Genomic DNA, 12,545 nt, shown 5'->3' with positions numbered 1-12,545 from the left:
TCCACGTCTCCAGTGCTTTATGGCGCCTCCTTCACTATTAATGTCAACTGATTACTCCCAGTCATGTGCCTCTTACCTTCTTCTCACTGATGTCTCTCTCCTGAAGATAATTAACGAGTAATATATTACCGCTACACCTCAAAACACAGAAACCAACAAGCTTGTTAGGCTCCGCCTTGTACACTCCCGCTGGCTCAAACTATCTTTTTTATATAAACCTGTTGAATGCAATACCGTATTTATAACATTACAAAAAATATTAAAAATTGTCAAATTTTAAATAATATATTAAATGCAGGGAGATTCCTACTCTCTTATGTGTATAAAGGATAGGTAAAAAATGTTTTATGCCGAGTCTCTGAAGTGAAGATGGCGTAATTTTTCGTTGTCCCCGATAATATTCAGGATAAATTGCTAACCCCACTTATATTACAGCTCATTTTTGCTTCATGAAAAAAAATATTGTTTTCTGTAGGTTTTATGAATTGACGTAATATATTTTCATAATCATATAAAATAATGAAATTATATATAATATATAAGCCATACACTTGTATCTCTCAAGGCAGTGTATTATTCTTCTTCAAATATGACAATTATAATATCTACGTAATAGTTCATTAGATTACTAATTATTATTTACATTTTTTTCTACATAAATCCATTACGTATCGTCATTTAAAAAAAAATTATCTTTTAGAAAAATAAAAATAATTACTCTTACTTCCACAATAACAATAAAAAAATTAGCTACACCAGACCTACTTTTCACATGAATGATTCTTTTTACCAAAACCAATAAAAATCTCACTGTGGGGTAAAATAAATAACACCTAAAATCTTACTATAATGCTTGACAAATACGCTCCGCTTAATATGGACTTTAAAAAATATATCGCTTCTTCACTGATATCGAAACAGTATTCTTAATCCCACTGATGGCAAAATGTTTAAAATCAATATTTGATTTATGGCTGTAGGAGGAGGTGGTGGAGGTTGATGGTGAGTGTAGCAGTGGTGGCGTCTACAGTGTTACACCCTCCACTATGTTACCCACTCAGTCAACACCACCTGCAGCACCACCCACTGAGTGACCACCACCTGCATCATGGCCCACTGAGTGGCCAACATCATGGCCAGCAGGGTGTCCATCCAGCCGCCACAAAAAAAGTATGTCATTGAGCTCTGCCTCCAGCATCAGACTATCTTAGCATCTTTATCTTATCATTTTGATTATCTTATTCTTTATCTTATTCCTCTTGTTCCGCAAGTCAAGAAAAGTTGATCTCCGTCACCCATACAGGTAGCAATAACGTGTTTCTACACCTTGTAGTACAAGTGGGAGTGCCTTGATGTTAGTGAAGGACTTACCTCAGTGATGGTTCCTTGATGTTAGTGAAGGACTTACCTCAGTGATGGTTCCTTGATGTAGGTGAAGAACTTACCTCAGTGATGGTTCCATGATGTAGGTGAAGAACTTACCTCAGTGATGGTTCCTTGATGTAGGTGAAGGACTCTTACCTCAGTGATGGTTCCTTGATGTAGGTGAAGGACTCTTACCTCAGTGATGGTTCCTTGATGTAGGTGAAGGACTCTTACCTCTGATGGTTCCTTGATGTAGGTTAAGGACTCTTACCTCAGTGATGGTTCCTTGATGGAGATGAAGGACTTACCTCAGTGATGGTTCCTTGATGTAAGTGAAGGACTCTTACCTCAGTGATGGTTCCTTGATGTAGGTGAAGGACTTACCTCAGTGATGGTTCCTTGATGTAAATGAAGGACTCTTACCTCAGTGATGGTTCCTTGATGTAGGTGAATTACTTACCTCAGTGATGGTTCCTTGATGTAGGTGAAGGACTTACCTCAGTGATGGTTCCTTGATGTAGGTGAAGGACTCTTACCTCAGTGATGGTTCCTTGATGTAGGTGAAGGACTTACCTCAGTGATGGTTCCTTGATGTAGGTGAAGGACTCTTACCTCAGTGATGGTTCCTTGATGTAGGTGAAGGACTCTTACCTCAGTGATGGTTCCTTGACGTAGGTGAAGGACTTACCTCAGTGATGTTTCCTTGATATTGGTGAAGGACTCTTACCTCAGTGATGGTTCCTTGATGTAAGTCAAGAACTTACCTCAGTGATGGTTCCTTGATGTAGCTGAAGGACTTACCTCTGATGGTTCCTTGATGTTGGTGAAAGTCTTAACTCAGTGATGGCTCCTTGATGTAGGTGAAGGACTCTTACCTCAGTGATGGTACCTTCATGTAGTTGAAGGACTTACCTCAATGATGGTTCCTTGATGTAGGTGAAGGACTCTTACCTCAGTGATGGTTCCTTGATGTAGGTGAAGGACTCTTACCTCAGTGATGGTTCCTTGATGTAGGTGAAGGACTCTTACCTCAATGATGTTTCCTTGATGTAAGTGAAGGACTTACCTCAGTGATGGTTCCTTGATGTAGGTCAAGGACTCTTACCTCAATGATGTTTCCTTGATGTAAGTGAAGGACTTACCTCAGTGATGGTTCCTTGATGTTGGTGAAGGACTTACCTCAGTGATGATTCCTTGATGTAGGTGAATGACTCTCACCTCAGTGATGGTTCCTTGATGTAGGTGAAGGACTCTTACCTCAGTGATGGTTCCTTGATGTAGGTGAAGAACTTACCTCAGTGATGGTTCCTTGATGTAGGTGAAGGACTCTTACCTCATTGATGGTTCCTTGATGTAGGTGAAGGACTCTTACCTCAGTGATGGTTCCTTGATGTAGATGAAGGACTCTTACCTCAGTGATGGTTCCTAGATGTAGGTGAAAGACTCTTACCTCATTGATGGTTCCTTGATGTAGATGAAGGACTCTTACCTCAGTGATGGTTCCTTGATGTAGGTGAAGGACTTACCTCAGTGATGGTTCCTTGATGTAGGTGAAGGACTCTTACCTCAGTAATGGTTTCTTGATGTAGGTGAAGGACTTACCTCAGTGATGATTCCTTGATGTAGATGAAGGACTTACCTCAGTGATGGTTCCTTGATGTAGATGAAGGACTTACCTCAGTGATGGTTCCTTGATGTAGGTGAAGGACTCTTACCTCATTGATGGTTCCTTGATGTAGATGAAGGACTCTTACCTCAGTGATGGTTCCTTGATGTAGGTGAAGGACTTACCTCAGTGATGGTTCCTTGATGTAGGTGAAGGACTCTTCCCTCAGTGATGGTTCCTTGATGTAGGTGAAGGACTTACCTCAGTGATGGTTCCTTGATGTAGGTGAAGGACTCTTACCTCAGTGATGGTTCCTTGATGTAGGTGAAGGACTCTTACCTCAGTGATGGTTCCTTGATGTAGGTGAAGGACTCTAACCTCAGTGATGGTTCCTTGATGTAGGTGAAGGACTCTTACCTCAATGATGATTCCTTGATGTAGGTGAAGAACTTACCTCAGTGATCGTTCCTTGATGTAGGTGAAGGACTCTTACCACAGTGATGGTTCCTTGATGTAGGTGAAGGACTCACCTCAGTGATGTTTCCTTGATATTGGTGAAGGACTCACCTCAGTGATGGTTCCTTGATGTAGATGAAGGACTTACCTCAGTGATGGTTCCTTGATGTAGGTGAAGGACTCTTACCTCATTGATGGTTCCTTGATGTAGATGAAGGACTCTTACCTCAGTGATGGTTCCTTGATGTAGGTGAAGGACTTACCACAGTGATGGTTCCTTGATGTAGGTGAAGGACTCTTACCTCAGTGATGGTTCCTTGATGTAGGTGAAGGACTTACCTCAGTGATGGTTCCTTGATGTAGGTGAAGGACTCTTACCTCAGTGATGGTTCCTTGATGTAGGTGAAGGACTCTTACCTCAGTGATGGTTCCTTGATGTAGGTGAAAGACTCTAACCTCAGTGATGGTTCCTTGATGTAGGTGAAGGACTCTTACCTCAATGATTCCTTGATGTAGGTGAAGAACTTACCTCAGTGATCGTTCCTTGATGTAGGTGAAGGACTCTTACCACAGTGATGGTTCCTTGATGTAGGTGAAGGACTTACCTCAGTGATGTTTCCTTGATATTGGTGAAGGACTCACCTCAGTGATGGTTCCTTGATGTAGCTGAAGGACTTACCTCAGTGATGGTTCCTTGATGTTGGTGAAGGACTCACCTCAGTGATGGTTCCTTGATGTAGGTGAAGGACTCTTACCTCAGTGATGGTACCTTCATGTAGGTGAAGGACTTACCTCAGTGATGGTTCCTTGATGTTGGTGAAGGACTTACCTCAGTGATGGTTCCTTGATGTAGGTGAAGGACTCTTACCTCAGTGATGGTTCCTTCATGTAGGTGAAGGACTCTTACCTCAGTGATGGTTCCTTCATGTAGGTGAAGGACTCTTACCTCAGTGATGGTTCCTTCATGTAGGTGAAGGACTCTTACCTCAGTGATGGTTCCTTGATGTAGGTGAAGGACTCTTACCTCAGTGATGGTTCCTTGATGTGGGTGAAGGGCTTACCTCAGTGATGGTTCCTTGATGTTGGTGAAGGACTTACCTCAGTGATGGTTCCTTGATGTAGGTGAAGGACTCTTACCTCAATGATGTTTCCTTGATGTAAGTGAAGGACTCTTACCTCAGTGATGGTTCCTTGATATAGGTCAAGGACTTACCTCAGTGATGGTTCCTTGATGTTGGTGAAGGACTTACCTCAGTGATGATTCCTTGATGTATGTGAAGGACTCTTACTTCAGTTATGGTTCCTTGATGTACGTGAAGGACTTACCTCAGTGATGGTTCCTTGATGTAGCTGAAGGACTTACCTCAGTGATGGTTCCTTGATGTAGGTGAAGGACTCTTACCTCAGTGATGGCTCCTTGATGTAGGTGAAGGACTTACCTCAGCGATGGTTCCTTGATGTTGGTGAAGGACTTACCTCAGTGATGGTTCCTTGATGTTAATGAAGGACTTACCTTGGTGATGGTTCCTTGATGTAGGTGAAAGACTCTTACCTCAGTTATGGTTCCTTGATGTAGGTGAAGGACTTTCCTCAGTGATGGTTCCTTGATGTAGGTGAAGGACTTATCTCAGTGAGGATTCCTTGATGTAGGTGAAGGACTCTTACCTCAATTATGTTTCCTTGATGTAGGTGAAGGACTCTTACCTCAGTGATGGTTCCTTGATGTAGGTGAAGGACTTTCCTCAGTGATGGTTCCTTGATGTTGGTGAAGGACTTACCTCAGTGATGGTTCCTTGATGTAGGCTAAGGACTTACCTCAGTGATGCTTCCTTGATGTAGGTGAAGGACTTACCTCAGTTATGCTTCCTTGATGTTCGTGAAGGACTTACCTCAGTGATGGTTCCTTGATGTAGGTGAAGGACTTACCTCAGTGATGGTTCCTTGATGTAGGTGATGGACTTACCTCAGAGATGGTTCCTTGATGTTATTGAAGGACCTACCTCAGTGATGGTTCCTTGATGTAGGTGAAGGACTTACCTCAGAGATGGTTCCTTGATGTTATTGAAGGACTTACCTCAGTGATGGTTCCTTGATGTAGGCGAAGGACTCTTACCTCATTGATGGTTCCTTGATGTAGGTGAAGGACTTACCTCAGTGATGGTTCCTTGATGTTGGTGAAGGTCTTACCTCAGTGATGGTTCCTTGATGTAGGTGAAGGACTTACCTCAGTGATGGTTCCTTGATGTAAGTGAAGGACTTATCTCAGTGATGGTTCCTTGATGTAGGTGAAGGACTTAGCTCAGTGATGGTTCATTGATGTAGGTGAAGGACTTAGCTCAGTGATTGTTCATTGATGTAGGTGAAGGACTTACCTCAGTGATGGTTCCTTGGTGTTAGTGAATGACTTACCTCAGTGATGGTTCCTTGATGTAGGTGAAGGACTTAGCTCAGTGATGGTTCATTGATGTAGGTGAAGGACTCTTACCTCAGTGATGGTTCCTTGATGTAGGTGAAGGACTTACCTCAGTGATGGTTCCTTGATGTAGGTGAAGGATTCTTACCTCAGTGATGGTTCCTTGATGTAGGTGAAGGACTTACCTCAATGATGGTTCCTTGATGTAGGTGACGGACTTACCTCAGTGATGGTTCCTTGATGTAGGTGAAGGACTCTTACCTCAGTGATGGTTCCTTGGTGTTGGTGAATGACTTACCTCAGTGATGGTTCCTTGATGTAGGTGAAGGACTTAGCTCAGTGATGGTTCCTTGATGTAGGTGAAGGACTTAGCTCAGTGATGGTTCCTTGATGTAGGTGAAGGACTTACCTCAGTGATGGTTCCTTGATGTAGGTGAAGGACTTAGCTCAGTGATGGTTCCTTGATGATAGTGAAGGATTCTGACCTCAGTGAAGGTTCCTTGATGTAGGTGAACGACGTACCTCAGTTATGGTTCCTTGATGTTAGTGAAAGACTTACCTCAGTGAAGGTTCCTTGATGTTAGTGAAGGACCTTGACCTCAGTGATGGTTCCTTGATATTAGTGAAGGACTCTCACCTCAGTGATAGTTTCTTGATATTAGCGAAGGACTTACCTCAGTGATGGTTCCTTAATGTTAGTGAAGGACTCTTTCCTCGGTGATGGTTCCTTGATGTTAGTGAAGGACTCTTTCATCGGTGATGGTTCCCTGATGTTAGTGAAGGACCTTGATCTCAGTGATGGTTCCTTGATGTTAGTGAAGGACTCTTACCTCAGTGATAGTTTCTTGATATTAGTGAAGGACTTACCTCGGTGATGGTTCCTTGAGGTTAGTGAAGGACTCTTTCCTCGGTGATGGTTCCTTGATGTTAGTGAAGGAATCTGACCTCAGTGATGGTTCCTTGATGTAGGTGAAGGACTCTTACCTCAATGATGGTTCCTTGATGTTAGTGAAGGACTCTTTCCTCGGTGATGGTTCCCTGATGTTAGTGAAGGACTCTGACCTCTGTGATGGTTCCTTATGTTAGTGATGGAATCTGACCTCAGTGATGGTTCCTTGATGTTAGTGAAGGAGTCTTACCTCAGTGAAGGTTCCTTGATGTTAGTGGAGGAATCTGACCTCAGTGATGGTTCCTTGATGTTATTGAAGGACTCTGACCTCAGTGAAGGTTCCTTGATGTTAGGGAAGGAATCTGATCTCAGTGAAAGTTCTTTTATATTATTGAAGGACTCTGACCTCAGTGATGGTTCCTTGATGTTAGTGAAATACTCTGACCTCAGTGAAAGTTCCTTGATGTTAGTGAAGGACTCTGACCTCAGTGATGGTTCCTTTATGTTAGTGAAGGACTCTGACCTCAGTGATGGTTCCTTGATGTTAGTGAAGGCCTCTGACCTCAGTGAAGGTTCCTTGATGTTAGTGAAGGAATCTGACCTCAGTGAAGGTTCCTTGATGTTAGTGAAGGAATCTGACCTCAATGAAGGTTCCTTGATGTTAGTGAAGGACTTATCTCAGTGATGGTTCCTTGATGTTAGTGTGGACTCTGACCCCAGTGATGGTACCTTGATGTTAGTGAAGGAATCTGACCTCAGTGATGGTTCATTGATGTAGGTGAAGGACTCTTACCTCGGTGATGGTTCCTTGATGTAGGTGAAAGACTTACCTCAGCGATGGTTCCTTGATGTAGGTGAAGGACTTACCTCAGTGAGGATTCCTTGATGTAGGTGAAGGACTCTTACCTCAGTTATGTTTCCTTGATGTAGGTGAAGGACTCTTACCTCGGTGATGGTTCCTTGATGTAGGTGAAGGACTCTTACCTCAGTGATGGTTCCTTGATGTAGGTGAAGGACTTACCTCAGTGATGGTTCCTTGATGTAGGTAAAGGACTTACTTCAGTGATGGTTCCTTGATGTAGGCAAAGGACTTACCTCGGTGATGCTTCCTTGATGTAGGTGAAGGACTTACCTCAGTTATGCTTCCTTGATGTTGGTGAAGGACTTACATCAGTGATGGTTCCTTGATGTAGGTGAAGGACTTACCTCAGTGATGGTTCCTTGATGTAGGTGATGGACTTACCTCAGTGATGGTTCCTTGATGTAGGTGAAGGACTTACCTCAGTGATGGTTCCTTGATGTTATTGAAGGACTTACCTCAGTGATGGTTCCTTCATGTAGGTGAAGCACTCTTACCTCATTGATGGTTCTTTGATGTAGGTGAAGAACTTACCTCAGTGATGGTTCCTTGATGTAGGTGAAGGACTCTTACCTCAGTGATGGTTCCTTGGTGTTAGTGAATGACTTACCTCAGTGATGGTTCCTTGATGTAGGTGAAGGACTCTTACCTCAGTGATGGTTCCTTGATGTAGGTGAAGGACTTATGTCAGTGATGGTTCCTTGATGTAGGTGAAGGACTCTTACCTCAGTGATGGTTCCTTGATGTAGGTGAAGGACTTACCTCAGTGATGGTTCCTTGATGTAGGTGAAGGACTCTTACCTCAGTGATGGTTCTTTGGTGTTGGTGAATGACTTACCTCAGTGATGGTTCTTTGATGTAGGTGAAGGACTTAGCTCAGTGATGGTTCCTTGATGTAGGTGAAGGACTTACCTCAGTGATGGTTCCTTGATATAGGTGAAGGACTTAGCTCAGTGATGGTTCCTTGGTGTTAGTGAAGGATTCTGACCTCAGTGAAGGTTCCGTGATGTAGGTGAACGACGTACCTCAGTTATGGTTCCTTGATGTTAGTGAAAGACTTACCTCAGTGAAGGTTCCTTGATGTTAGTGAAGGACCTTGACCTCAGTGATGGTTCCTTGATGTTGGTGAAGGACTTACCTCAGTGATGGTTCCTTGATGTAGGTGAAGGACTCTTACCTCGGTGATGGTACCTTCATGTAGTTGAAGGACTTACCTCAGTGATGGTTCCTTGATGTTGGTGAAGGACTTACCTCAATGATGGTTCCTTGATGTAGGTGAAGGACTTACCTCAGTGATGGTTCCTTGATGTAGGTGAAGGACTCTTACCTCAGTGATGGTTCCTTGATGTAGGTGAAGGACTCTTACCTCAATGATGTTTCCTTGATGTAAGTGAAGGACTCTTACCTCAGTGTTGGTTCCTTGATGTGGCTGAAGGACTTACCTCAGTGATGGTTCCTTGATGTTGGTGAAGGACTTACCTCAGTGATGATTCCTTGATGTAGGTGAAGGACTCTCACCTCAGTGATGGTTCCTTGATGTAGGTGAAGGACTCTTACCTCAGTGATGGTTCCTTGATGTAGGTGAAGGACTCTTACCTCAGTGAGGGTTCCTTGATGTAGGTGAAGCACTCTTACCTCATTGATGGTTCCTTGATGTAGATGAAGGACTCTTACCTCAGTGATGGTTCCTTGATGTAGGTGAAGGACTCTTACCTCAGTGATGGTTCCTAGATGTAGGTGAAGGACTCTTACATCAGTGATGGTTCCTTGATGTAGGTGAATGGCTCATACCTCAGTGATGGTTCCTTGATGTAGGTGAATGACTCTTACCTCAGTAATGGTTTCTTGATGTAGGTGAAGGACTTACCTCAGTGATGGTTCCTTGATGTAGGTGAATGACTCTTACCTCATTGATGGTTCCTTGATGTAGATGAAGGACTCTTACCTCAGTGATGGTTCCTTGATGTAGGTGAAGGACTTGCCTCAGTGATGGTTCCTTGATGTAGGTGAAGGACTCTTACCTCAGTGATGGTTCCTTGATGTAGGTGAAGGACTTACCTCAGTGGTGGTTCCTTGATGTAGGTGAAGGACTTACCTCAGTGATGGTTCCTTGATGTAGGTGAAGGACTCTTACCTCAGTGATGGTCCCTTGATGTAGGTGAAGGACTCTAACCTCAGTGATGGTTCCTTGATGTAGGTGAAGGACTCTTACCTCAGTGATGGTTCCTTGATGTAGGTGAAGAACTTACCTCAGTGATGGTTCCTTGATGTAGGTGAAGGACTCTTACCACAGTGATGGTTCCTTGATGTAGGTGAAGGACTTACCTCAGTGATGGTACCTTCATGTAGGTGAAGGACTTACCTCAATGATGGGTTCCTTGATGTAGGTGAAGGACTCTTACCTCAGTGATGGTTCCTTGATGTGGGTGAAGGACTTACCTCAGTGATGGTTCCTTGATGTTGGTGAAGGACTTAACTCAGTGATGGTTCCTTGATGTAGATGAAGGACTCTTACCTCAATGATGTTTCCTTGATGTAAGTGAAGGACTCTTACCTCAATGATGGTTCCTTGATGTAGGTCAGGGACTTACCTCAGTGATGGTTCCTTGATGTTGGTGAAGGACTCACCTCAGTGATGATTCCGTGATGTAGGTGAAGGACTCTTACCTCAGTGATGGTTCCTTGATGTGGGTGAAGGACTTACCTCGGTGATGGTTCCTTGATGTAGGTGAAGGACTTACCTCAGCAATGGTTCCTTGATGTTGGTGAAGGCCTTACCTCAGTGATGATTCCTTGATGTTGGTGAAGGCCTAACCTCAGTGATGGTTCCTTGATGTTAATGAAGAACTCTTACCTCAGTGATGGTTCCTTGATGTTAGTGAAGAACTCTTACCTCAGTGATGGTTCCTTGATGTTAGTGAAGGACTCTTACCTCAGTGATGGTTCCTTGATGTTGGTGAAGGACTTACCTCAGTGATGGTTCCTTGATGTATATGAAGGACTCTTACCTCAGTGATGGTTCCTTGATGTTGGTGAAGGACTTACCTCAGTGATGATTCCTTGATGTAGCTGAAGGACTTACCTCAGTGATGGTTCCTTGATGTAGGTGAAGGACTCTTACCTCCGTGATGGTTCCTTGATGTAGGTGAAAGACTTACCTCAGCAGTGGTTCCTTGATGTTGGTGAAGGACTTACCTCAGTGATGGTTCCTTGATGTTAATGAAGGACTTACCTTGGTGATGGTTCCTTGATGTAGGTGAAAGACTCTTACCTCAGTGATGGTTCCTTGATGTTGGTGAAGGACTTACCTCAGTGATGATTCCTTGATGTAGCTGAAGGACTTACCTCAGTGATGGTTCCTTGTTGTAGGTGAAGGACTCTTACCTCAGTGATGGTTCCTTGATGTAGGTGAAAGACTTACCTCAGCGATGGTTCCTTGATGTTGGTGAAGGACTTACCTCAGTGATGGTTCCTTGATGTTAATGAAGGACTTACTTTGGTGATGGTTTCTTGATGTAGGTGAAAGACTCTTACCTCAGTTATGGTTCCTTGATGTAGGTGAAATACTTTCCTCAGTGATGGCTCCTTGATGTAGGTGATGGACTTACCTCAGTGAGGATTCCTTGATGTAGGTGAAGGACTCTTACTTCAGTGATGGTTCCTTGATGTAGGTGAAGGACTTACCTCAGTGATGGTTCCTTGATGTAGGTGAAGGACTTACCTCAGTGATGGTTCCTTGATGTAGGTGAAGGACTTGCCTCAGTGATGGTGCCTTGATGTAGGCAAAGGACTTACCTCAGTGATGCTTCCTTGATGTAGGTGAAGGACTTACCTCAGTTATGCTTCCTTGATGTTGGTGAAGGACTCTTACCTCAGTGATGGTTCCTTGATGTAGGTGAAGGACTTACCTCAGTGATGGTTCCTTGTTGTAGGTGAAGGACTTTCCTCAGTGATGGTTCCTTGATGTAGGTGAAGGACTCTTACCTCAGTGATGGTTCCTTGGTGTTGGTGAATGACTTACCTCAGTGATGGTTCCTTGATGTAGGTGAAGGACTTACCTCAGTGATGGTTCCTTGATGTAGGTGAAGGACTTAGCTCAGTGATGGTTCCTTGATGTTATTGAAGGATTCTGACCTCAGTGAAGGTTAATTGATGTAGGTGAATGACATACCTCAGTTATGGTTCCTTGATGTTAGTGAAAGACTTACCTCAGTGAAGGTTCCTTGATGTTAGTGAAGGACCTTGACCTCAGTGATGGTTCCTTGATATTAGTGAAGGACTCTTACCTCAGTGATAGCGTCTTGATATTAGTGAAGGACTTACCTCGGTGATGGTTCCTTGATGTTAGTGAAGGACTCTTTCCTCTTTGATGGTTCACTGATGTTAGTGAAGGAATCTGACCTCAGTGATGGTTCCTTGATGTAGGTGAAGGACTCTTACCTCAATGATGGTTCCTTGATGTTAGTGAAGGACTCTTTCCTCGGTGATGGTTCCCTGATGTTAGTGAAAGACTCTGACCTCTGTGATGGTTCCTTATGTTAGTGAAGGAATCTGACCTCAGTTATGGTTCCTTGATGTTAGTGAAGGAATCTTACCTCAGTGAAGGTTCCTTGATGTTAGTGGAGGAATCTGACCTCAGTGATGGTTCCTTGATGTTAGTGAAGGACTCTGACCTCAGTGATGGTTCCTTGATATTAGGGAAGGAATCTGATCTCAGTGATGGTTCCTTTATGTTAGTGAAGGACTCTGACCTCAGTGATGGTTCCTTGATGTTAGTGAAATACTCTGACCTCATTGAAAGTTCCTTGATGTTAGTGAAGGCCTCTGACCTCAGTGAAGGTTCCTTGATGTTAGTGAAGGAATCTGACCTCAATGAAGGTTCCTTGATGTTAGTGAAGGACTTATCTGAGTGATGGTTCCTTGATGTTAGTGTGGACTCTGACCTCAGTGATGGTAC

General features: G+C 43.5%; 1 protein-coding gene across 3 annotated transcripts in view; it reads left to right on the top strand.

Moving 5' to 3' along the window:
* Nucleotides 1–851: 851 nt before the first annotated feature.
* The window catches only part of LOC128706600 (monocyte to macrophage differentiation factor 2), a 249,726-nt gene continuing 238,032 nt past the window's right edge, over nucleotides 852–12,545 (top strand). For 2 of the 3 annotated variants that reach the window (XM_053801550.2, XM_053801551.2), the window contains exon 1: nucleotides 852–1,170. In XM_053801550.2, the coding sequence (XP_053657525.1) occupies nucleotides 1,000–1,170 (171 nt within the window). In that variant the 5' untranslated portion in view covers nucleotides 852–999. The remainder of the gene's footprint in view (nucleotides 1,171–12,545) is intronic. The other variant, XM_053801552.2, reaches the window with a different exon arrangement.

The sequence above is a fragment of the Cherax quadricarinatus genome, chromosome 3 (assembly GCF_038502225.1).
Source record: "Cherax quadricarinatus isolate ZL_2023a chromosome 3, ASM3850222v1, whole genome shotgun sequence".
NCBI classification, from domain to species: domain Eukaryota; kingdom Metazoa; phylum Arthropoda; class Malacostraca; order Decapoda; family Parastacidae; genus Cherax; species Cherax quadricarinatus.
The sequence above is the reverse complement of the archived record's forward strand: the minus strand, read 5'-3'. Positions and strand labels throughout refer to the sequence as shown.